Source organism: Camelus dromedarius, chromosome 14 (assembly GCF_036321535.1).
Source record: "Camelus dromedarius isolate mCamDro1 chromosome 14, mCamDro1.pat, whole genome shotgun sequence".
Lineage (NCBI taxonomy): Eukaryota > Metazoa > Chordata > Mammalia > Artiodactyla > Camelidae > Camelus > Camelus dromedarius.
The window spans coordinates 51,687,014-51,713,228 of NC_087449.1; the positions used below are offsets into that span (position 1 = coordinate 51,687,014).

A 26,215-nucleotide genomic window follows, 5' to 3' on the forward strand; every position below is an offset into this window, starting at 1 on the left:
TGACTGGCTTCTTTCACTTAGTATAATCTTTTTAAGGTTCATTCGTGTTGTAGCATGTATAATTACTTTTATTACTGAATATTGTTTTAGTATATAGATTTATTTTATCACTCATCATTTTATTTATATAGATTTATTTTATCATTTATCATTTCATTTATTATTTTATTTATCCATTTATCTGTTCATAGACACTGGGGTTATTTTCACTTTGGGGCTATTTTGAGTAATGCTGTTGTGAACATTCATGTTCAAGTTTTTGTGTGAACATATGTTTTCATTTCTTTTGGTTATATAGCTAGGAGTGGGATTGCTGAATTATATATGGTAACTCTCTGTTTAATTTTTTGAGGAACTGCTAGACTGTTTTCTTCCTAAGTAGCTCTGCTATTTTACATTCTGTCGGTTTCTGGATTGTATTGTGTGAACACATCTCTTTGAAATCCAGTGATTTTTATTATTGAAGTATAGTTGATTTACAGTGTTGTGTCAGTTTCTGGTGTACAGCAGAGTGATTCAGTTATACATATATATATATTCTTTTTCAGATTCTTTTCCATTATAGGTTATTGCAAGGTATTGAATATAATTCCCTGTGCTATACAGAAGAACCTTGTCTGTCTATTTTATATATAGTCTTGTGTATCTGTTAATCTCAAACTCCTAATTTATTTCCGCCTATCCCTTTGGTAGCCATATTTCTTTTCTATGTCTGTGAGTCCATTTCTGTTTTATAAATAAGTTCATTTGTATCATTTTTTAAATTCTACATATAGGTAATATATGATATTTGTCTTTCTCTTTCTGACTTCACTTAGTATGGTAATCTCTAGGTCCATCCGTATTGCTGCAAATGGCATTATTTCATTCTTTTTTATGGCTGAGGGGTAGTCCATTGTATACATATACCACATCTTCTTTGTCCATTCATCTGTCAATGCACACTTAGGTTATTTCCATGTCTTGGCTATGTATATAGTGCTGCTATGAACATTGGGGTGCATGTATCTTTTTGACTTAGAGCTCTCTCTGGATATATGCCCAGGAGTGAGATTGATAAATCATATGGTAACTCTATTTTTAGTTTTTTAAGGAACTTCCATACTGTTCTTCATAGTGAGTGCATCAAACTACATTCTCACCCACAGTGTAGCGGGGTTCCCTTTTCTCCACACCCTCTCCAGCATTTATTGTTTGTGGACTATTGAATGATGGCCATTCTGACCGGTATGAGGTGATACCTCATTGTAGTTTTGATTTGCATTTCTCTAGTAATTAACAATGTTGAGCATCTTTTCATGTGCCTGTTGGTCATCTGTATGTCTTCTTTGGAGAAATGTCTATTTAGATCTTCTGCCCATTTTTTGATTGGGTTGAGTTTTTGTTGTTGAGTTTTATGGACTGTTCATATATTTTGAAAATTAAGCCCTTGTCAGTCGCATTGTTTGCAAATATTTTCTCCCAGTCCATAGTTGTCTTTTTGTTTTGTTTATGATTTCCTTTGCTGTGCAAAAGCTTGTAAGTTTAAGTCCCACTTATTTTTGCTTATTTTGAATTAGTTTACCTGCCACTAGTGCCAAGGTAGCACATGCTTCCTATCCCTGACTTATACGAGGACATAATTGCCGAAATCAAGGTGAACAATGGGCCATGAAAAGTACAAACTTAGGTGGTAACATATCTTCCTTCCTCAGACTTTTTATGTTTAGTAGATATGATGTTAGGTGCATTTTCTCCATTTCTATTTAAATACATACTCTTTGTACTTAGTTGGCACTGTCATAAATAGAAAGTGAAAAAGCATAGTTCTTTCTTGAGAGGTCATTATAGTATATTTAAAATTTTTGCTCCAGGGCTTTTTTGTGTGTGAAAGTTCATTAGCTAAATTTGTTACTCTGTGGCTCTAGTAAAATTAAGACTGTGGTAAGTTAAATTCCTCAGTGCTCTGGTTTTCTTTGTGTGGATTACTGTTCCGGAGACCATAGACTGTTTTGCCTACTCAACCAACCATCTCGTAAATTCATTTCTTTGATTGCAAGGAAGATGAGAGCCTATATTTTGTCATTTATGAAATTATGCAGGCCAGTAAACTAAATGGGTGAATTTTTCTTGTCTTTAGCTTTGCAGTTTCCAGTCAAAACACCATTTTCCAGTGTTAACTCAAGTCAGCACATTTTTCTCGCATGTCTTTCAGTGAGGTTATGTCATACATTTGTAATAGAGTTAAATTCTTTTGTCATAGTATGTATACCATCCTGGGATCCCTTGACCTCCTGGTTGGTTTATGGTATCTTTTATCGTGTAGGAGTTTTGGATTTTTGTATAGTCAAATCTGTTTTCTCCTTTATGGCTTTTGAATTTCATATGCTTAGTAAGGGTTGTTCTCCCGCAAGGGTTTTGTTTTTGTTTTTGTTTTCTTTTTTCTTCATGTGCTTCTGTAATTTTGTTTTTAAGTTTTGAGAGGTATTTTTAATGCCCCTTTTTTCTTTATTTTATCTTTGTTGGTACATACGAAAATTAAAGCACATTCTATAACGTTTTGATATGCCATAAGCAAGAAACCAAAAGTATTTGCTTTATTTATTTTGTCATGTTTTCTCATGAGGAATGTCCATGAAAAATTGTTTGGGCCTTGTATTTATTATCTACCTTGTTTGAAATGTTAAATTTAATCATATTAAATAACTATATTCTCTCCTGATAAATTTGTTTAAAATTATTTAGTGGGGTTTCTGCTTTTGTGAGTACTTATTTTTTGTACTGGGTTGGCAGTACTCTTTGTAGTTTGTCAGCCTGCAATACTTTTAAGTATTCATAATTTGTATGGCCAAGCATAATAACATTCTACTATAGTTATTCTAGTCAGAGAGCTCTAAAATCAGATACTTTGTAATATGAAAGAGCAGGGGGAAAACCATTAGTAGTGTTAACCATAGATCTTCCATTTGTGAATTCTTAAACTGTTTGAATGGAAATGCTTTCACCTCAGAAGGAATTAGAAAAGATGAAAATATAGGAAAAAAACCAGGATAGTGTGAAGAATATTTTTTAAATTACCAGTAACCTGAAAAGAGTTTATGTTTTGGGGAGGATATAGCTCAGTGATAGAATGTGTGTCTAGCAAGCACAAGGTCTTGGGTTCAATCCCCAGTACCTCCATTAAGATAAATAAATACAATCTAATCACCATCACTCCCCACCCCCCCGAAAAAAGTATACAGTGCTATATGTTGACTGTATCTCAATAAAACCAGGAGAAGAAAGAAAAAAAATTTTTTAAGGTTTATTTTTATTCTTGGCATGTAAGTAATTTAAGTATAAAGACATTTCTGTTAAATAAGTGAGTAGATGCTAGCAAGTTTGCCATACTTACTGTATAATCACTTGTCTGTTAAAATTTAAAACTAACCTGTTTGTATCCAAGTTTGGTTACTTTATCAGGGTAAACATCCTATCTTGAGTGAAAATCCTGGTAAACACTTTACCTTGAATCTGAAAAATACTTTTTTCATTCCAAAAAAAAAAAAGAAAGAGCCCCATTTGAAAAACGAAGAAGTTGATCTCTAACTCTTAAATATAACAAAGATTCATTTAATAAATCTAAGCAAAGCAAAATGAAATAGTTACCCTGTAATTTATTAGTTAATACTGGGCTGCCATTTGAGTAGCTAGAAAATTTCAAAAACAGATCGCTACATTGATGCCTTTGTATATTTATTTTTGCAGGTGAAAAAAGCCAAGATGCAGGAATCAGGAGAGCAAACTTTAAGGTATGGGAAGTTGAATGTCTTTTTAATGATCCACTTAAAATTTTACTGGTTAGTTTACATATAGCATGATTTGGGTTGACAGCCCACTTTTTGCTTTTAGCATCAGTCTTCAGGTTTCGAAATTATTTGGTTTAAGGTGAAAAAGTTTATCCTTGAAACACGTAAGTACTGGTTTTTTTCTTATTTACTCATTATTTACTCAACAGTGTGATCTTCTCTCTCAGATCCTGTGATATGTGGAGGAGACACAATGATGAATATTATTCAGTCAGATGTACAGTATACAAAATAGGGGGAGAAAGCAGAATTAAAGGAAATCCAAGGGATTAATCATTAATTACCAAGTGGATATGGGACACCTTAGTCATTAGCTCCACTCCCCTTTAAGACAAGAGGCAGATTCTTGGCACGTCACGCTCTGGCTTCCACGACACCATGATTTTCAGTTTTCCACAGTTCTTACCTCCTATCGTTTGACTACCAACCATATGAACTAGGAACTGCATCCCTTCTAACATCTTAATTTCAAGAAACCTACTCTTACACCACCACACACACTGTCATTCCAGCTCATTTATACTACTGTCATGCTAGCCTCATGTCATACTGTATACTTCTAGTTTTAAATAATCTATCATATTTTCACTATCAACCATTAACACTTCCCTCAAAAAAGACTTCAGTGTTGTCCTTATGCTGCTGAAATTGTAAGACCTATTACTTTAATCAGTCCCTTACAAACATTCTTAACTTTCTTTCCCTTTTCCCTGTCATCCTTCTTTACCCAAACCTAAAGTTTAACAACCCTAGTCAAACCCAGCTATCTACTGATTCCATCCTTATTCCCAATCATCTGAACCTTGTGAGAGAAAAACAGAAAACTATGCTGACTGGTCTCAGTTTCCATTCATGAGTACATCTCAACAGGCACTTAAACACTCTTGATGGTCCAATCACCCTTCCTGGTTTGTTGTATTTCCTAGTCTCTAAAATCATTTTTCTTCTCTTCTCTCCCCCTATTCCCATTTACTCAGCTGGCGATCTTTCTCCCTAATTCAAAGAGAAATTAGAAACAGGAGCTACCTCATTTGTCTGTTACCAAGTCTACCCCCTAACTGCTTCTCTATAATATTCTCTGCTGCCCTTTTCTCTGAAGTTAATTCCCCAGCTCTTACCTAAGGCTGACCTCTCCAGTTGTACTATGGGACCTTTCACTTTCATCTTTTCCGGCAGTATCCCTTCTCTCCTTCAGCAGCTTCTTTATTGTGGTAAAAATACATAGCATAAAATTCACCATTTTAGTCATTTTTAAGTGTATAATACAGTGGTATTAAGCATATTCACTTTGTTATGCAACCATTACCCCCTCCAGAACATTTTTCATCTTCCCAAATGGAAACTCTGTATTCATCAAACAATAAGTCTCCACTTACCCCTTCTCCCAGCTCCTGTTAACCACTATTCTGCTTCCTGTCTCTATGATTTGACTACTCTAAGTAGTTCATATTAGTGGACTCATAAATTACCTATATGTGACTGGCTTGTTTCATTTAGTAGAATGTCTTCAAGGGTCATCCAAGTTGCAGCATGTGTCAGAATTTCCTTCCTTTTAAAGGCTGAGTAATATTCCATGTGTGTCTGTACCATATTTTGTTTATCCACTTGTTGGTTGTTTGTGTTAACTGTTGACAAGAGTTCCATTGAATGGAGTGAGATATTGGTGATGCTCACTTTTGGAGTTTGGGTGTTTTTGCTCTTTTTTGGAGGAGGATTATTTTATTTTAGAACATTTTTTTTTCCCATCAGGCACACATTGTTTATGTAACTGAACATAATTTTATTTTGAGGCAGTACGTAATTTTTCTAGATACCATTTAAAATATTTAACAAAATGCTGGAGTTAATTTACTGTCTTGGCGCTATTGTTTCTGTTTAATCTCTAGAAAGTCAGTTGAATATTTAGGGGGTTTTACTGTAAGATTCCAAATCCATCACATACCAGACCATCCAAATATACCTTCTAAGGTACAGAATCTAGAAATAATCTTTCAACAGCGGATATAACAGTGAACCCCCAGACTTATTTATATAAAAGACCAGTCATTATAGTAAGAAATGTGAAGTTCTTTTTTCAGTTTGTACCTTTCTCCTTGGAATCCTATTTAAATAGGTATAAGATGGGGCCCAGAAAACTATTTTTTACCCGTCATTCAGGTAATTATAAGAAATCAGCCATTTGGGGAAATAATGATATAACTATTAAGTATGATTTCTTACCCTTACCCTTCAATTCCCATTGTTACATCTTGGAATAGTATATATTAAGTGCTATTCCAAAAATATAGGCATTTGAGTAAATAGATTAAAATAAACTTTGATGGACATTTAGGTTGCTTCCATGTCTTAGGTATTGTATATAGTGCTTCTGTGAATGTTGGGGTTTTTTGAATCTTTTTGAATTAGAGTTCCCTCCAGGTATATGCCCGGGAGTGGGATTGCTGGATCATAGAAGTCTAGTTTTTTGAGGAATCTCCATACTATTTTCCATAATGGCTGTACGAATCTACATTCCCACCAGCAGCATAGGAGGGTTCCCTTTTCTCCATACCCTCTCCAGCATTTATCGTTCATGGACTTTTTAATGATGGCCATTCTGACTGGTGTGAAGTGATAACCTCACTGTAGTTTTGATTTGCATCTCTCTGATAAATAGCGATATTGAGCATTTTTTCATGTGCCTATTGGCCATTTGTATGTCTTCATTGGAGAATTGCTCGTTTAGGTCTTCTGCCCAATTTTGGATTGGGTTGTTTGTTTTTTTGTTATTAAATTGTATGAGCTGCTTATATATTCTGGAAATTAAAAAGCAACTTAAATGCCCATCGACAGATATCTGGATAAAGAAGTTCGGTATATTTATGCAATAGAATACTACTCAGCCATAAAAAAGAATAAAATAATGCCATTTGCAGCAACATGGTTGGACCTAGAGATCATCATTCTAAGTGAAGTTAGCCAGAAAGAGAAAGGAAAATACCATATGATATAACTCATATGTGGAATCTAAAAAAAGAAAAGAAGACACTAATGAACTCATCTACAAAACAGAAGCAGACTCACAGACATAGTAAACAATCTTCTGGTTACTGGAGGAAACAGGGTGGGAAGGGATAAATTTGGGAGTCTGAGATTTGCAAATGCTAGCCACTATATATAAAAGTAGATTTAAAAAAAAAAGCCAGTTTCTGCTGTATAGCACAGGGAACTATATTCAATATCTTGTAATAACCTTTAATGAAATAGAATATGAAAATGAATATATGTATGTGTACGCATGACTGGGACATTGTGCTGTACGCTAGAAATTGATACATTATAACTGACTGTACTTCAGTTTTTAAAAATGTATAAATTTTAAGTAAATAATTTTTTTTGAACTTCGTCTTTGGATTTACCTTAAAAATTAATTACATCTGAGGAAAAATTGTTTGAACATTCAGAATATACCAGGAAAAGAAAACTTTATTGATAGTGTACTTGGATATTAGAGGTCCATTAGAGGTCCATTCAGAAAAGATATGAGAGCATTAAGAATTTTGGTGCTACATATTTTTTTAATAAATAACACTTCTTTTTAAAATTTTGCTGTGTAGAAACTACTCTTACCTTTTATCAGTCAGTCTTATCTTTTGCGATATGTAGAGCGTCTGGGACAGTGTCCTCCACTTCTCCCTAGAATATAGAACAGCAGAGAGGATTTCTTGCTAGGGAACATGAATGAGGGAAGGAAGGAAGCCTGGGCTGGGGACAAGTTGTAGTATAATAATGCTAGCTAATGTTACACTTTACTTACTCTGTTCTAGTCTCTGCTCTAAGTACTTTTCATGTATTAATTCATTAATCCATATAACAGCCTTAAAAGGTAGGTTCTATAATTATCCCTCATTGACAGTTGAAGGAACTGGAGCACAAAGAAGTTCAACGGCTTAAGTCATAAAACTAGATTTGACAAAGTAGAGTATGAATCCAAGCAGTCTAGTTCTAGAATCTACACTCTTAAGCACTGTGCTTTACTGGTAGTTGAGGGAATAACTGCAGAGTGGAATGTAAGGTAGAAGGAAGAGGGAGGGCATTGTGAGGGATGAAAATTAATATAATCTCTATTCTAGAATTTCATTGAGAATCTTCCCAACATTAAAATGTCTAACATAATGACATGCTCCCAGTTTACACGATTTATCGTATGCAGTTTTTTCTTAATTTGCCTTATAAATTAAAAAAATAGATGTTGCTAAGTTTTGGTTTTATAACAAATAAAAATTTGGGTTTTTATTATAAGACAAAAAGTTGGGGGGAAGAGCAATATACTGGGATGCACCATTTTACGGTTCAGAACCCCTTCTTGGAAGCAAGCATGTATAATTTGAAAAGACTTCTCAAGTGATTATGAGAACCACTGTCTGAAATCAGGCATCTCTGTTCTTTCTTTCTGTGGTATTTTGGAAACAAAGTGACAGCAGTTTGAGGTATTATGGGATTTTTCTTTTACCACATGGTCTTTAGAGAAAATCTGACCTACCTGTGGCTTAGCTGGAATTTCTGAGTAATATAAAAACTGAAGTGGTCTAGGGATATGACAAAAAGCAGTAGAATGCTGAGGATCTTATCCCTGGCCCTAGCTCTTTAGGTAACTGCTATAAAACAAGAATAAATATATCATGAAGTAGACTTACCTTGCCTCTTACCTGGGAAGAAATTGGTTTGATTTAATTACTTTTAGCAATGCAGCAAATCAATCAGCAACTAATATATTCATTTTGGTTTTCCTAGTCAAGTAAGCAACCCTGAAGTCAATGATCAGAAACCTGAAACTTCAAGCCTTGCTTCAAACCTTACTATGTCAGAGGAAAGTAAGTACTATGTTCTGTGCATGATGGAGGAGGTAGTCCTATAACCAGGTGATGCTATTCTTTTGTAATTGGTTTTCACTTATTGCCTTGTTTGTCCCAGAATTCCAGAAGCCTTTCGTGTGTGTTTGCGTGAGTGTGTGTGTGTGTGTGTGTCTGTCTGTCTGTCTGTATCCTTATGCTCTCCTATAAGCTTTGTTGACATATCAGCTGAAGAACAAAATCACATGGAATCCACTCACTGAAGGAGTCACACTTGGTGATTTTGTTTTTGTTTGGACATTGGTTGGTCTAAAGGTAATAAATAGTGCTTTACTCAAAACAAGAAAAGTTTGTGGGCCAGCCTCTGACTGGTCCTCCAGAGGGCTTGATATTTTTCCACATTTCAAATAACCAAGTAATTCTACCTATCAATCTAAGCCAAAAAAAGAAAAATAAACCCCTGAGAGCCCAAGACTGATACTGGGCCCTGAGGGAGATCCAGCTCAGTAAGATAACACCCTCCACTTACCAACCCTTATACTCCTGTGGAACAGTTGTATTCATGCATTAGACAAAAATCTGTGGTATGTTCTGTGGTTTTTTCTTGTGGAGACCTAAACTTTCTCTAGCATACCATGGTGGTATGATCCATAGGGCAAGTAGTCCTTGAAATTAATAGCTATGCCATTCCATATTTTAATACACATTTTAAAAGAGTAAATTTGTATTAAGACACTATAAAAAGACACTTGTTTAGGAGATATTTCTTAAGATGATTATGCTTAATCTTATATGTATCTCATGTATTAAGCAATGATGTGCCTTTTTTAAAAAATTGGTATGTCTTGAATTGTGTATATTATTTCCCCAAAGATAACTGTTTCATTGGTTCTCAAACTTTTAGTGTACTTAGGAATCAAGTGGAGTCCTTGTTTGTAATGCAGAATTCTAGCCTCATCTTTAGTGATTATCATTCCGTAGATCTGATGTGGATGGAAATGCTGCGTTTTTAAGAAGATAGCTCTAGGTAATGCTGACGTGTGTGGGAAACTGTCCATGTAGTGGGGAACTGCTCTAATCAATGAAAAGTATCTCCTCTAATTTTTTGAATATCTCACTCATCCCCAAGAAAAAGAGCTGTTCCTTATATACTTCAGGGCCCAGAAGTAAGTTTTCTTGCTCCTTACAAATCATTTCTTTCCTTTTTTTCCTTCAAAAACTCTAGTTCCTTTGAAGTCTGTATTATGCCTCCCCCTACCTTTCTTTATACCTCAGACTGAAGTCCTAGTCTTTTATCTTTTAAAAACTAGATCTTCTTTGTTTTCTTTTCCATCCATACTCTTGCTTTTCTTGGTAATTTCAACATCCATGTAGATGACCTATCCAATACCCATAATGTCCCTCTTGCTTTCCTGTCCCTTCTTACTCAGCATACATTCTATGGTTCTTTACCGTAATTACTCCCTTACAAATACCTTCAATAATTTTGCCTCTTGTACACTCCTTGCTAAACCCCAGTCCTAATTTAATCCAACTCTTTACCTTCTGTATAAGTTCATTCAAATACCTAAATATTATTGAATAAATTATACACCTGGCTGACTGTTTACTTACAGGGCCTCAAGTGGACACCCAACATGCTTGAAAATCCTACTACATTTCCCTAATGAATTTTGCCTTTTAATATTTCATACCACTTCTTTTCTCTCACAGTACCCATGCTCACTCACCTTTCCCCATAATTAACTGATGACCCCTTCTCAGACAGAAGCTGTCTCACAGGACGCTCCCTTATTATTGTATACCACCACCACCAGATCTTCAGGCCTACCTGAGTTTGTACTCATGTTTCCTTGCTTTGTTCTTGTCAGAATGGAAATAGTATTCTTGGCTCCTGTCAAAGATAAGACCTTTTATTTGTGCTTTATATTCTGTCTGTTCTCACCTCCTCCAAGGACTTGGGTACTGTGATTATCCTAATATCATTCCTGCATCATTATGTTCTTCTCTTCTTAATCCATCCTGTCAATAAAGAGACACGATCCAGTGTCTATGATCTTAAAACACAAACAAAACCCTCCTTTGGCTCCACAGCCCCCACTAGTGGTAGACCTCCTCTTTGTTCCATGACCTATTGGAACCTCTGGAGAGAGTTGCCCTCACTTGCTTTCTCACCTCCCCTTCATTCTTCAACACTCTCAAATTTAGTTTCTACCACCACTCTTCCAATGAAATTGCTTTTATCAGCGTCATTAGTTACTTTCAGTAACTGAAAGTAGTAGTTCTAGTGGACATTTCTGTATCCTCATATCCTGCCTCTCACCATTTTTCTCCCACCTTTCTCCTTTGCTGGCCTTTCTTCCACTGTCTGAACTCTGAATGTTGGTGGGCCTCAGGATTTGGTTCTAGTCCACCATCTTTGCTCTTTCTGCATCCTCTCACCCATTACAATAAGTATTTTATACATTGTTATTGAATTCCAGATTTGTATTTCTAGTCTGAGTTCTCCCCTAATTCCATTTGTGTATCCAACTGCCTTCTTGACATCTCCACTAGATGTCTAAAAGGAAAGTCATATTTAAAATGTGTGAAAAGTTTTTTACTCCCCTAGCGCTCATCAAATCTGTTCTCTTCCCAAATGTCTCCATCTTAGGAAGTGGGTTAACTATCCCTCCAGTTGTTCAGACTGAAAACATAGGAATTATTCTGTATTCCCCTGTTTTCCTCATTCCTTTCATACAAATTCATCAGGCAGTCATGTTAATTTTACCTTCAGAATATATTTCAAGGTTTTGCCTCATCTCCACTGCCACTACTTTAGTGTAATTAAGTAGATTATGCTTTGACTCTTTATAATCCTTTCATGGTTTCAAGGCTCATTCATTCACTAGTGAAGTGAAAATTGGCCTAAATCTCCCAGTATGTTTTGTTGATCTCTTCTAGAATTAAGTTAAATCAGAGGAGGAGAAGAGCTTGGGTTTTTGAAAGTACTTGTCGACAGAGAAGGAAACATTTTGTAGAATTGAAATGAACTTACATTCTGTGTGATGGATGGTAAGAACTTTAGAACTAATTGGGATCCCCTTCATTTTTGTCAAAATGGTTATGGATGAACATAATCTACACATTGCTTTAATTATTTTCAAAGACTGAACAACGGCAATGGACAGGATTCATGATAAACTCACAGATATTGGTTTGTCTTACTGTTGGGCATGAATTGGCTCCTCGTCTGCTCTTGATCAGGGCTCCCTTTTTGGGTCAGACACTCAGGGTACCCAGCTGGACCTAAAGTTGGTTGGTTCACCCTTAGTCCCTATTCACAGTAGAGCATCCCCCTTTCCAGATGTTGAAGGAAGTTCTTCAACAGCTCGGGAGTGTGGTCCAGACTCTGTATGATGTACCTGTCTACAATATGGACTGAAATAGTGCTAATAATGAATAGGATTCTGCTACCTGTCAAACTTGAGTTGAATAATTTACAGCGTTTATCCCTGATGAAATCACGAGGGTCGAGACTTCAGAGTGCCTATTCTAGATGAAGTCATGGGGGTCAGGAGGACACTAGGTGTGAAAGTCTCTTTACTAGATAGTTTAACAGAACATCATAGCAGTTCCTCAGGTCTGCCTCTGCTTTGCCAAACTGAAAGTCTTTACCACAAAGCTGATAAAATAGTAGTATAGAAGCATACTTGCATCTTTTCTACTATTAATTATATATAGCAATACTTTTCTAATAAAATTGGGTACTTGCCCCAAATCTGTCTTCCTGCAGGTCATTCTTATGAACTTTTACTCATTCTAGGGTTTGGGTAAGCACCCAAAGAAATGAATAAGCTGAAGAAGAAGTGTAATTCCTAGACATGGATCTTGTATTTTAAGTTTGCCTGTGAGCACAGTAGAGAACTTAGGAAGTTCCTTCATCTCTGGTTTTAGATCAGTGATAGATAAAGGTAGAGATTAGTTGATGCTAACCTTCAGCTGTTTCCCATACCCCCTGCATTCTAGCTTCTTTTACTGTCTCTCAAAGTCTCTATACCCATTGTTAGAAGAGTGAGGTATTTCCTACTGCATAGTCTTTCTAAATTTCTGATGTCCAAGCTGTATTCTGTTAATTAGTTTGAAAGACTATACAGTGAGACATGAAATTTTCCCATTTCATTTTTGAAGTGTTCTAACTTTTTACCTGGTGATATCTTTCTTTCAGTTATGACATGCACCGATTACATCCCTCGCTCATCCAATGATTATACCTCACAAATGTATTCTGCAAAGTAAGTCAAATAATTATTTCAAAAATCTATTTGTTTTTTCTCTAGACTCATTGCAAATTTTATTGCAGAATTTAACTTGATATTTAAGTTATTAAATTGACATTTAATTTATTTTCACCTCTCTTGTTCTCTGTCCCTACTCCAATTTTTTTTATTCCCTCTAAATATAGAATCTATGTAACATCCTTTTAAAAAGTAGATAGTTGTCTGGAAAAGATCACTGTTACCCAGGAGCTCACTTGAAATGAATAGATAATGAACATGTAAAATACTGTTAGTGATCAAACATATCACTGATTGACCTCTGATTATTCTCTCTCTGGTCTATTAATAGACAGATCAATTTAAAAAAGCTGAAGCCAGTCTCAGACTGGACTTCTCAGCCTAATAATATGTTCAGTTTATTGTTTTAGGAGTGTCCTCAGAGTAGAACTAGGCTTGAAATTAGGTTTAGTGGATTGAAGTCACTGAGAGGCAGTATTTTCGGCCTTCAGGGGGTAGGAGCAGCATTTAAGATCTACTAAGTTAATCATCCCCAAGATGAGTAGGTGCAGAACAGTGTGTATACCAAGCTACCTGTTGTGCTTTGATAAAGAGTGAGCCTGCACATACATAGATACAGGCAAGTGTGCTTTATTAAACTAGGATAAACTCTTATGTGCTTACATAGGCAGGATTTTATAAAGAAATTGGTACCAGAGATGAGTGTTGCCTGTGAGACTATTACAAAAAGAAAACTTTTTATTTTCCTTTTTGTGCCCTTTTGAATTTTGCATCGGTTAAAAAAACAAATAAACTAATTGGAGAACGCATAGTTCTCCAAATTCTAATCTGGTATTAACACTAATAGCATCCTTGGGCCAGTCATTTTCACTTGGCTTTCTTCTTTGTGAGGTCACTGAACCGATTCTCTGAGATCACTGGGAAGGAGATAAGAAAATAATTTGAGCTATAAAGATACCATGTGAAAAAGAGTATTATGATTTTTATCATATCTGGAGATTAATCCATTTGAAATCACTAAGATTTTAAATTATTCCCATGAGATTTGATCATCAACTACAGCCTGAGCTATTTCTTGGTTTCAGATCTGGCTAATAGAAATACTCAAATTCAATGTCTTAAAATCTACTGCGATGTGAATATGTTGCATATTCCAAGTTCATTCATTCATTCAAATATTTGCATACCTGCTGCATTCAGGACACTTTATTAGCTATGCCGTCTATCTTAATGCAGACCTCCTTATCACTTATCTAAAGCATTTCATTTTTTAACTGCCTCTATTTCCATGTTCTCCCCTTCTAATCTGTTTTACAAAGTGATATCAAACTAATCTTTATTAAAGAACAGCTTTGCTCAACAGTGACTCCCAGTTGTTTCATATTTGTCTGAACACTTTTAGCCTGATATTCAAGATCTTTGCTGTCTATCTCTTCACTTGCTACTTCCCTTCCTTTTCTATACTTCCCTTAATAAAACCTACGCTCCTTGCAGGCTGAAGCCCTTGCTTTCCCTTCCTCTGTACCTTTGCCAGAGTTTTTCTCTTTTCCGAACACCCTTTCTTTCCCATTTTTGCTCTTTCTGTCTGCTAAGCTCACAGACCACTTTTTTTTTATAGACTTCCTTCATTTTCTCCTCCCCCAAAACTGAAAAAAAATCTTTTTCCCTTCTGAAACACCCCTTTCCCTCCCAATATTTTATTGTTGTGACCTATATGGTACATATGACACTTACTTTCTTACATTATAAATACAGCATAACTCACCAAATAAAATAACTGATGTCTAAAAATTCAATGCATAGAATGTGGCACCGTCTTATTCCGTGAATGAAATGACCAGGTCATCTAGTTTAAAATCCCGGAAGTTTCACTGTTGAATTCAGATCTCTAGCTAAACCAGATGTGATTGGCACCAACTAGTGGCAGTGTACTCCGGCTTAAATATCTGCCAGGCAATTCTATCTTTTCTACGACTCCCCAGATTTTATATGTTATATTGGTCCTATTTTGTAGTCTTGATCTGGGGATATTGGGTCCACCCCTACTCCCAGTTTTCTTAAGGTTGCTTGCCTTTTCTCTGCCAGCCTCACCCCCTTTTCCAAGTCCCACTTTCCTCTCAGAACTTTAGTTTGGCCCAGAGGGCTAGGTAGACAGTGGAGCCAGTTGCCAACCCTGTTCTATCCAGTCTTCTGTCATTTCAGGGTTTAGACATAATATTCAGGTATATAAATAATATAATATTTAGACATATGTAGACATAGTATATCTCTATATTTAGACATAAGGGCATATAAAGGTTTAATCCATACTTGTATCTCACGTAGGGCCTTGTACATAGCACACCGCAAATGTTTGTAGCATAATAATTGGACCTTGGGAGGATATTTGAAACTTTTTAAATTTTCTATAAAATTGTTTGTTAGGTAGATTATGAGTAGAACCTGGAAAGGAAAAAATAGTTCTACTTTCTGCCCACAGTGAGAGACATTTAATGTGGAAGGTTAGTCTCCTTACTGCTGATTCTTTGCTGTTAGTATTAGCTATTTCTCATGTGTTTTTCACATGAAAGTTTTTGTTTTCTTGAACTTTTCTAGACCTTATGCACATATCCTCTCAGTTCCTGTTTCGGAAACTGCTTACCCTGGGCAGGCTCAGTACCAGACACTGCAGCAGTCTCAACCCTACGCTGTCTACCCTCAGGCAACCCAAACGTATGGACTACCTCCTTTCGGTAAGACATCCTATTGAAAGCCGTTTCTAAGAATGTTGATTTTATCCCCCAGAAACTTTTGCTCTTTGCCCTAAAAGCAAGGATGACTGATCAGGAAGCTGAGAGATGGGTTGTTCTTGGCAGAGCATCTCCTCAGTAGGTGTGATAGAAGCTGGGTGTGCAATTTTCCAACAGTATATTTGATGCATATAACATAAAATCATAACTTTCAATACTCATATGATTACCAAAATTGAACTATTTCCAAGATACTAAGTCTTGACTGTGAAGCTTGGAATCTTCGGGTATTTGGAAAATCTTTGAGGAATTACTATTGATTTGACTTAACTTCAGACAAAACATGGTAACATAATAAATATATTTTGAGGTGATTAATTTCTTTCTAAAACCTAGTCTAAATATCCAGATAGAAAGATGCCTTATAGTTCTCTCTCTTTTCTTGTCAGTTTCTCTCTCTCCTTCCTCCCCCTGCCCCAAACTGATCAGTTGTTGCTCTGCTAAACCAAAAAGTCATCTTAGAAGGCAAAATCCCTAGTTTTGTACAGCCTTATCATGTGTATAGAGAGTTTTGTTCTTTGGTTCTAGGTATCTTAGACATGAACTATAAATTAGAATGATTTACTAGAAGTCAGTTTGAGATTCGTTGGTCACTTAATGTCTGCGCTGCTTTTCCTCTGTGTGTGTAAATTGATAGATATATTCAGTGTGCTTTATTGCCCCTTCCCTGCTTTCCTAGAACTAGTGTCAGAAAATTGAGAGAATACTATTTTTTAAAAATATGTAGTATGTTAATAAAATTATAACTCTGTAGCTTTTATTGAAACTAGCTGGGAGTTAGAAAAATATTTCAAACAGATCGCCACAGATTCTGGGAGTTGCCTGCTTTCGGTTTCTACATTCCTACTTTTCTTGGCCTATTGGGCTACTCTTATGTGATAGTGACAGCTTTCCTACTTTTTGACTTGTTAGCATTCCTTGACTCCTGATAACTACCAGAAACAAAAATTGGAGGTTATGTTTAACGATGCTGGTAGCTGATAACCTCATGCAAGAAGAGAAACAGGAATGCTCTTGTTTCCCTGCCTCATAGATGCTCTTGTTCATCCATGTCACAGTGCCTGTCAGTATCAGCCACTATACTAAAATCTTACATTTGTGGTATGTTTAACCAGCTAAGACTAAGTAGTCCTTTTGAAAGCAGAACTCTGTGAATATGTTTGTGTTTATTTCTTTTTGCATATATTAAAGCTAATTTTTCAACAGTTTGCTAATAATAGGCTAGCAAGTGTAAAGTATTTCACATTGTTTTTTAACCCTGTGTTTTGATTTAAATTCTTTATTAGAAAGCCAAATGCCTTTTATGACATTGTTGAACAGTTGGTTATTCCTGCTGCTCAGTGTTGAATAAAACTCCTATTGTATCTCTGAACTCAGATTATGGAATACCTAGCACAGTGCCATGTACAGATAGGTCCTAGATATTATGGTATCTTTAATGATCACCACATTTCCCTCATATTAAAGAAAGGAAGAAAATTCTGTAAAATAAATAGATCCCTGTTAAAAACTTGAAGGAAACAATGTTTACTTTATAAAGAAATATTGGTGATAACAGGCTCTTTTATGAATCTGTTTCTGTTTAATAATTGGGGGTGAGGGAAACTTGTTTCATAAATTTTTCTTGTATGTGTGTAAATACTTTTTAAAGTGTCTGTATTTTTAAAAGACATTTTCTTATGCTTTAACATATAGCTTCTTTTGTTTTATACTCAGATGTAACAGTCCATTTCTTACTATGTAGCACAAGGAATTATACCCAATGTCTTGTAATAACCTATAATAGAATATAATTTACAGAAAACAAAAACTGAATTTCTATGCTGTACACCTGAAACTAACACAACATTGTAAATCAGCTATACTTCATTTAAAAAAAAAACACTCCCTTTCTTTTTTCTTGTGAATATTTTGGTAATTTTATCATCTTAGTGTTGCCTATTAGCACTAAAAGTAAATTAGCTGGTCTGTTACTTTATTTCAGATGTAAATAGAGCTTTAGAAAATTGTATTGTATATCATATATTGTGTGTATATATATACAAAAATAATAATATATTGTAGTAACATTGAGTGCTTACTATGCCAAGCAGTATGCTGGAAATAAGTACTTCACACTTTACATTATTGTCTTATTTAATCCTCAGAACCATCTTAAGAAGTAGCATTACCCCTTTTTATAGATGAGGAAACAGGCTTAGAAGGATTAGATGACTAACCTAAAGTCATACAGTTAGTAAATGCCTAGAATTAGCATTGCACTCAGGTCTACTTAATTCCAGAAGTGCTCATAAATTTAGGTCTATGAAAAAGTTAATCTCAGAATTGAGTTTGAAATTTAAAAATTTCCTCCTCTTGAAGAAAATGAGAAAAGACTAGATGAAATCTAGGAGGCCCACATTAAGACTAATCTTTAAAGGTAAAGAAATAGTAGTCATGTCTTTTCAGAGCTGTATAGAATTGTGGAATGGCAGAAAGAGGATTAGAGGTTTAACTTCCAGTGATCTGAATGAGTATGTGTGAGGAAAGGGTACTCATTCCTTTTTAGGGTCTCTTAAAAGATTGTCTTAACTGCCACTGTTTTAACTTCTTTTAAAAGAACTTTAATATGAGATGGAGATTTGACAGTATGTATTAAGAGTCTTTAGGATATTCATGCCATTTCCCTAAGTAATTTCACTTCCTGGAATTTATCCTAGGGAACTCTTTAGAGATAACCACAAAAATGTACAAGCAAGACATCACAGTATTAATTTATAATAGCAAAAGATTGGAATCAACCCACATATTGAACGGAAGGGTATATGTTAAATTGCAGTATATCCATGGAATGAAAAATTATGTAGCCATTATAAATCATAGTCTTAAAGAATATTTAGTGTCTTGACAAAAGTTTTTCATTGAAAAAAGTAGTATATAAAACTAAAAACACAATGTAATATACCAAGTTAGTATTTTTTTAAAAACGTATAGAATAATTTGAAAGAAAAACTGTGAATGTTAATACAGGCAGTACAGATTTGATCTCAGTTACCACGGAATCATGCAAAGTGAGGACACAGTTTCAGTATGCACAGGTTGCAGTTAACACAGTCCAGTGCAAAAGCAAGAACTGCCTTTTTTTTTTTCCCGTGTGATGAGACTACGCGATTTTTTTGTTTACACTTTCCATATTTTTCTGATTTTCTATAATTGTATCTACTTACTGATAATTAGGAAAAGTGCTCAGATTAAATTACTTAGTATTTATAATAGCTCATCCCAGTGAGCTATTGAATCAAGATATTCTTTCATGTGTTTTTTTTTCCCTAACATTTGCATGTGCTTCAATTCCTAACCAAACTAATCTTCTCTAAAGATCTACTGCTCTGATATTATTACTACAAAGTGAACTGCTCAGATTAGTTTGATTAGTGACTAACCAATAGTGAAGATTTATGCTGAGAAACTTGGCTAGAGTTGGTGATAAGACCCCACTGTGGGGCAGCAGGAGGGTGGCACTCAGAGACAGGCTTCCTTTACCATTTTTAGACCAGCTGTTGCTCTCCCTCAGGCTCTTGGTGCTTAAAATGACTTGAGAAAGTTTGTAATTATAGGCAAAGAACAGGGGACTGGGAATCAGGAAGCCAAGATTTTGTTTCTTCTTTGCTGTTGGCAGTAGTGCTCTATGGTCAGACCATTTGGTCATGCTACCTGTTACTTGGAATTTCGGGAAGAGTGCTTTTAAAGGAAGCTATTTATATACTTAAAGAGGAGGGCTACAGTGATGCTGAAGGCAGTGTCCATATTGTCTTTTATTCCTCTGTTCTTCGTAAAATAACATTAAATACTTCATGTTTCTGGCCAAAAACATTCAAAACCAGCTGTTTCTCCTAGTTATCTCGGACATTTTGCACTAATTTTTGACCTTAAAAGAAGGACCAGTTTATAGACATTTTACATTTTGAAACTTAAAAATATATATAAATAAAATTCTCTCAGTTAATACTATTCTTTTTATCTTTTTAACTTTTTGGGGGGAAGGAGTAATTAGGTTTATTGATTTGATGATGGATGGATGGATGAAAGTACTGGGATTGAACCTAGGACCTTGTGCATCTAAGCATGCACTCTACCACTGAGTTATACCCTCCCCCCTCAGTTAATACTATTCTTATTAGTAAGATAATATTTTAGGACAGTGTAGTAATAAACATATTCACAAATCCAACACCTCAGGTTCAGAACCTATTTAGAAAAAAAATTACATTGATTACAGTAAGTCTGAAAGTGACTGTAACATTGAAATGGCAGTTTGTTTCTTAGAAAATGTGGTGGTCAACCACCAAGAATCTTAGTTCTGATATTCAAATTTCATATCATAAATGTTTAAAAACTGCAGTCTCAAATATTTTTATTGTTAAATGTCAGCAATAGCAAAGACTTTTTCTGTGGCTTACCTAGACAAGACTTTTAAAATCATCATGACCTAAGGGTGGAAGAGGGGGCCAGCTCTCCTAATTCATGCTAGAGGTGTTGATATTCCTTAATCTTCTCAGTAAATAAGATAATATTGAATTTGGAGCTATGGCTGACCTTGGTATTGATTTCTTACATAGAATGTGTTGGATTGATGAATCCTCTTGGGCCTAATTATCAGCATCAGCTGTACTGATCCAGTAGCCATAGCTGTTCAGGACACAGTGAGGTTTTTCTAAATAGACTTACACATAGCCAAAGTTACCGCAAAACCTATTCACTCATAAAGGAGATCCTTAGGCTTTCATGTAGAAGCAAACTTTGTTTATTGTTTCCTAGTTTACTGCAAATGAAAAAGGAGGTACAATCAGAAACAGATTGTCAAGAAGTAAGAGATCACAGAGAAAAGACAAAGTGGTATAAAACCTAAAAATCATAGAAGTGTAATTGAGTTCTGTTTAGTACTAGGCAGATGTCTTCACATATCACAATAGCTTCTGGGGATGTTTCTGTAATATACATAGCACAGCACCATATTGATCTTGGTAACAATAATTCTGAGAAAAGGTATGTTCTATCTTCTCCCTGCTAAGAAGGCAGGAAAGGATATAAATATATTCTAGAAAGATTGTCAGTCAGGAGCACTGTGATAAAATAAAAGTGAACAGTTATGAAATCTATCAGTATGAGATGGATTTATTATGTTCTGACAGAGAAAGATGTCTTTCACCTATTATGTAGAAAAACAAATTATGAACAGCATGTAACATCCCATTTTTATTAAAAAGAAGAAAAAAGATTAGTAAACACAGGAGAAATCTGAATAACTCTTACGCAAACTGTGAATGGGTGGTTAAATTTGGATGATGGAATTATATATGACATTGTTTTTTCTAAGTTACGTATTTCTGTGATGTTTTCAATTTATAAAAATAAGCAGGTATGTCTTTCCTAATCAGAAGAAACAAAGGTAACAAAATAACCAGCTTAAGAAGGCAGAGGGGTATATACTACATTTTAGAAAAATTTGGTGCTTGTTTAATGGGTAAGTGAATTTTAAACTTATGTGGAATGTCTCCCACCTTGATGATGCAGATAAATGATATATCACTGTACACAAACATCAGGCACTCTTTACAACAACAGATGGGTGTCAGTGGCTCTTTTTCTGAATCCTGGTCAATTTCCTCCACCAATGAAGTGAATTTATATACATTTCACTATTGGGGTTTTTGACAAGGTTTTTGTTTCTGTGGCCCCACTCCCCAGTTCTTTGAAATGTATTTGCTTGTGGTATATTACAAGTGGGAGAATCAATAATTTTCTCTTACAAGCAAATTTACTTTTGTTTTAAGATTCAGATTTTAAACCTACTGGCTGATATTTGAAAGCATAACCATGCTCCTCAGTCCCAGTGTATTGTTTGTAATTGGTCCAATTTATCTGATTCAGGTGCATTGTGGCCAGGTATGAAACCTGAAAGTGGTTTAATTCAGACTCCATCTCCAAGTCAACACAGTGTTCTTACCTGCACTACAGGGTTAACCACAAGCCAGCCAAGCCCAGCACATTATTCTTATCCCATTCAAGGTAAATAGGCATGGTTGTGTGTGTTTTGTTTTTTAAAAAATTACTACTGTTTTTGTTTTCAATCTACCTGTATCTCCAAATATACTGGGTAATACAGGATATTTGCATTTGTGCATGCTTTTTGTATTAGGCAAACTAGAACCTAGGAGTGTGGTTCATAGGTAGTTTAAGCCTCTGACTATGAACTGCTTAGTAGAATTGAAGACTCCCCTTTTGCATGTTGGTGTCCAGAAAACCTGCCTGACTTTGTTCTAGTCTGGTCTCAGTGGCATTTTGTCCTGTAAATAAGCAGAAGACTCCATGGGTTAGAACTTTGCTCACTTCTTTTATGTGAAGTCCAAGTAGAATAGAAAGTAAGATGAGTGCTGCTTTTTGACATGTGTGCTGCTTTTCTGCTGTGGTTTAGTCCTATCTCCACTCCCATTTACTATTGGTGGGAGCATTTTTCTTGTTCAGAAAGTTCACTTGTTTCTATTTCATGATGAAAAGCATAGCGTTAAAGCTTACACTCTAAACATCTCTGCCTTCCTGGTTCTTCCTGTAAATGGTTAATATTACGACAGGACTATTAGGAATGAAGACAGAGAAACTCAAAAAAGGCATGATGGAGTCACTTCCCTACCCTTCCAAGTACAGTGCAGGCAATTTGTCATTGCTCCAGATTGAGAATTAATGTCCATGTATCTAGCTTCTCATCTGCCTCCTTTCTTCTGATTTCTCCCTGCTTTAAAATTGTATTCATTATAAAATGGTGCTAGAGGGGTGAGGGTAGCAGAAACTGGTCTGAGATACTTCTAAGTTATGAACTTAAGTGATAAAAAATGTTTTGATATGGATCATAGTAAACAACATTTTGATTTTCAGTTTTAACTGTTTTCAATAAAATGATTGCCAACTACTTGTTCTTGGTCCATTGGGAACAGAACTGGTCACCACATTGTTAAGGCCTTGCTCTGAGCTACCGTTTTACCTCTTACTGTTTACTGAGTCTCTTCTTTTCTTACTCATTTTCACTTTTTTTTTTTGTCCCCTCCACCTTCTTGCTTTCTAAAATGGAAACAAATCAGGAAGAAAAAATTCAAGAGTGTGACTTTGTCTGTCTTCTCTACCCTCTTTCAGTTTTATAAAGTATTTCTCTAGGTTGGTAGACCTTTTATGTCCAACTGCAGGCAAATCTAGTAGCTAAGTCCCTCCTAAACAGCTGCATCCTTGATGACTACACCTAAGTCATGAAAGAAAAGCAAGGGGTTCTCTTCTTTTATACTAACAATCCTCTCGCAAGGTGTAGAACCACCAATCCTCTGTCATTGTATCTTAAACTTGAGGAACTGATAGCTATACTTACTTTCCCCTCCTTGTAAAACAAGAGGTACCATCTTTTGGGGGATCTTTTAGGACCCATTGCTTTAAAAGAGTCATGAAAATGTTCTGTAAACTTCATTAACCATTATCTTGTTACCTTTTAATACATTTTTTCCCTTTTCATCAATTAACCCAATTCCCCCCATTATGCTAATAATGATCATTATTAGTATTTGTTAAGTGTTTATTATGTACTTAGCATTGTTTTAGCAATAGACAGATGTTACTTGTGTAATCTCCACAACACACCTATGAGGGAAGTACTGTCATTAATCTCATTTTACAGATTTGGAACATAAGACACAAAGTGACTTGTCCAAGTTCCAAAGTTAGTAAATAAGTCAGAATGTAAGCTGTTCAGTCTGATTCCAGCACATTAGTATAATATTTATGATTTTCAATATTGAAATCATGATATCAATATCAACTCTCCCGTAATTGAGAACCTATACTAGCAAATATTTGAATTCATTTTCCTTCCCTTTTCTGATTAACCTATTGGCCCATTTTATTCATTAGAACTTCGGCACAGTAGAGATTAAGAAGTTGGCCATCAGGTTATCCATTTTTGCCATTTATTCTGGGAAAAAAAATTGGTAGGAAACAGGTTGAAACAATTGGCTAAAATGACAAATGGGTATTATTGGCACATTTGAATTACCTGAATTCTCCACTATCAGTATCATCCTCCCCCTATGTAAGTACCCAGTCGTTCCACAGAATAAAAACAAGGAGCGTCATGTTGATTTTTTTCTTTTAAAGTGGTCATAATAGCAGTGTCCCCTTATCCCCTCCAAAGCATTCAACAATTGACAGTAGCCCATCTTCCCAGGGAAATTGAGGTAATTATCTCAAAAAGGTAATACCACTTCTGGCTTGATCAACTCTGATCAGAACCTTTTCTTTAGTTTATACTTTAATCCTCATAAAGACCCTTTGATTAAATAGATCTGGCTTCTTTGTATCAATTTGGAGTGTCTGTGACTCTATGGCCCAATCTCTGTATATTTTCTTCAGTTGAGATGGTTTAAATGATAAAATTCAAGTAGCAAAATTAATTTCAGATATTTCCAAATTAATTTTAACTCAGTCTCGACTTTCAGTGAATATCTTTGGGCTCTAATATTGTTCGTAACACACAGTCGTCTTTCACTGACCAGATTTGTTTTGTTTTTTAATAGACTTTTATTTTCTAGTATAGTTTTAGACGTGTAGAAAAATTGAGCAGATAATACAGAGTTTATACATTCTCCCTACCCTACACACAGTTTTCCCTATTTTAAAGTCTCACATTAGAATGGAACATTTGTTACAGTTAATAAACCAAAATTGGTACGTTATTATTAACTAAATCCAGAGTTTATTCACATTTCCTTGGTTTTTACTTGATGTCCTTTTTCTGTTCCAGGACCCCATCCAGGACACCACGTTTCATTTGATTGTCATGTCTCCTTAGGCTTCTCTTGGCTGTGCAGTTTTTCAGACTTTGCTTGTTTTTTTGATGACCTTGACATGCTACTCATGAATCCCATGAGTATTTATTGAGCATTACTTACTGTAGACCGGGTGCTTTGCTAGATATTGGAGGTAGTGAATAAGAGTAAGATTCTGCCATCATGGAGTTTACAGACTAGTGAGGGAGACAGAAAACAAGCAAGTAAATAAATAGATTTTGAAAAGTGTTCTGAAAGGAAAAAAAGAATTGGTTGCTATGATTGGGTAAACAAGAAAAGAGTTAGCTTTAATAGAGGAGTCAGAGAGAGTCTGTCTGTGGAAGTAGACATACTGAGCAGGAGCCATCATGCTGGGAGGGCAAGAGGGACAGACCAGGCAGAATGATCCAGGCAGAGAGCAATGTTGCAAAGGTCCTTGAGTGGAAAGAGCCTCTCTTGTTTTGAGTAACTCAAAAGCCAGGTTGAGCAAGAGTAGTGGAAAGACATAAGTAAGATTAGACAGGTGGGTAGAAACTAAATCTTGCACCAACTTTTATGTACATTAACCCTCAGGTTTACCCTCCAGCAGTGGGGCAATGTCACTTAATTCAGCCGTACTTCTCACAGTTCTATAACCACAATCTTCAAAGATTAAAGCTATCTGTATCTTGACTGTATCAGGTGGACCTCTAGTGGGGCCTGGCTCTCAGAATGTTTGTCTTTCTATGATTTCACAGCTCCATTGTTGAAACAGGAGTGGGAACTATCCAGAAACAGTTGGCCATACCACTGGCATTTGGAGAGCTAATAGTTTTTAGATATATAGCAATAGGAGTTACCACTTGAGTATTGTTTGATCCTCTAAATTTATTCTTTTTGTTGCATATTTTATTGCTGCTGCTTTTGTTTTTTAAATCTGCAATTGAATTTTTTGTTGTTGAGACCTACATATATATATATATATATATTTATGTAATCAGTACTTTTTTTTCTTTTCTTTTTCCTTCTTTTTGAGGTCCCTGGCTTTTTAGTCATAGCTGTGTGGTAGGTAGGGCATGCAGTGATTGTGTATATTTTTAGGTGAGTTTAGCTTGACTCAGTGCTGATTACAAGAGCCTAAATAAATACATATTTAATTACTGTCCGGCTTTTATCACTAGAATTTAAATGCCCTGAGGGCAGGGCTTTGTCTTGTTCACTACTCTTTTCTTCAGTGGCTGGAATAGTTTCTGTGCACATAGAAGACCCTCGTTTGCTGAATGAATGAATGAATTACATGTGTTAGAAATGATTTGATTGGATTGGAGAAAGAAGTGTTATTGAGCCCTATAAACTTTCTAGGTTACCAGACCAACATTTCCTATGATGGAAGCCTCTATTGCTGAGAGGAATTTGTGATTTTTAGCATGGTACTTGTTAAAAACTCGGGATCAACAACTAGCTAGTCGAGTCATTGAACTTCTTGTCAGGGATAATTAGAGTGGCCAATTGTTTGTAAGGTCTCCCTTTTTAACCTTTAGCCCAATTCAGTAAGTGGTCTGAAAATTGTTAAATTTATAAAACCACCTTGTCAGTCAGGGTACCTTTATTCCCAGGTGTGTAAAAGATCAGGTATGAATGAGTTGTACCTCTGACCAGTTATAAATT

General features: G+C 35.5%; 1 protein-coding gene across 2 annotated transcripts in view; it reads left to right on the forward strand.

The window, feature by feature from the left end:
• The window catches only part of EYA3 (EYA transcriptional coactivator and phosphatase 3), an 85,740-nt gene that overhangs the window by 27,874 nt on the left and 31,651 nt on the right, over positions 1-26,215 (forward strand). The window contains exons 3-7 of one of the 2 annotated variants that reach the window (XM_010996888.3): positions 3,727-3,770; positions 8,601-8,680; positions 12,867-12,933; positions 15,532-15,668; positions 21,636-21,773. In XM_010996888.3, the coding sequence (XP_010995190.1) occupies positions 3,727-3,770; positions 8,601-8,680; positions 12,867-12,933; positions 15,532-15,668; positions 21,636-21,773 (466 nt within the window). The remainder of the gene's footprint in view (positions 1-3,726; positions 3,771-8,600; positions 8,681-12,866; positions 12,934-15,531; positions 15,669-21,635; positions 21,774-26,215) is intronic. The other variant, XM_010996890.3, reaches the window with a different exon arrangement.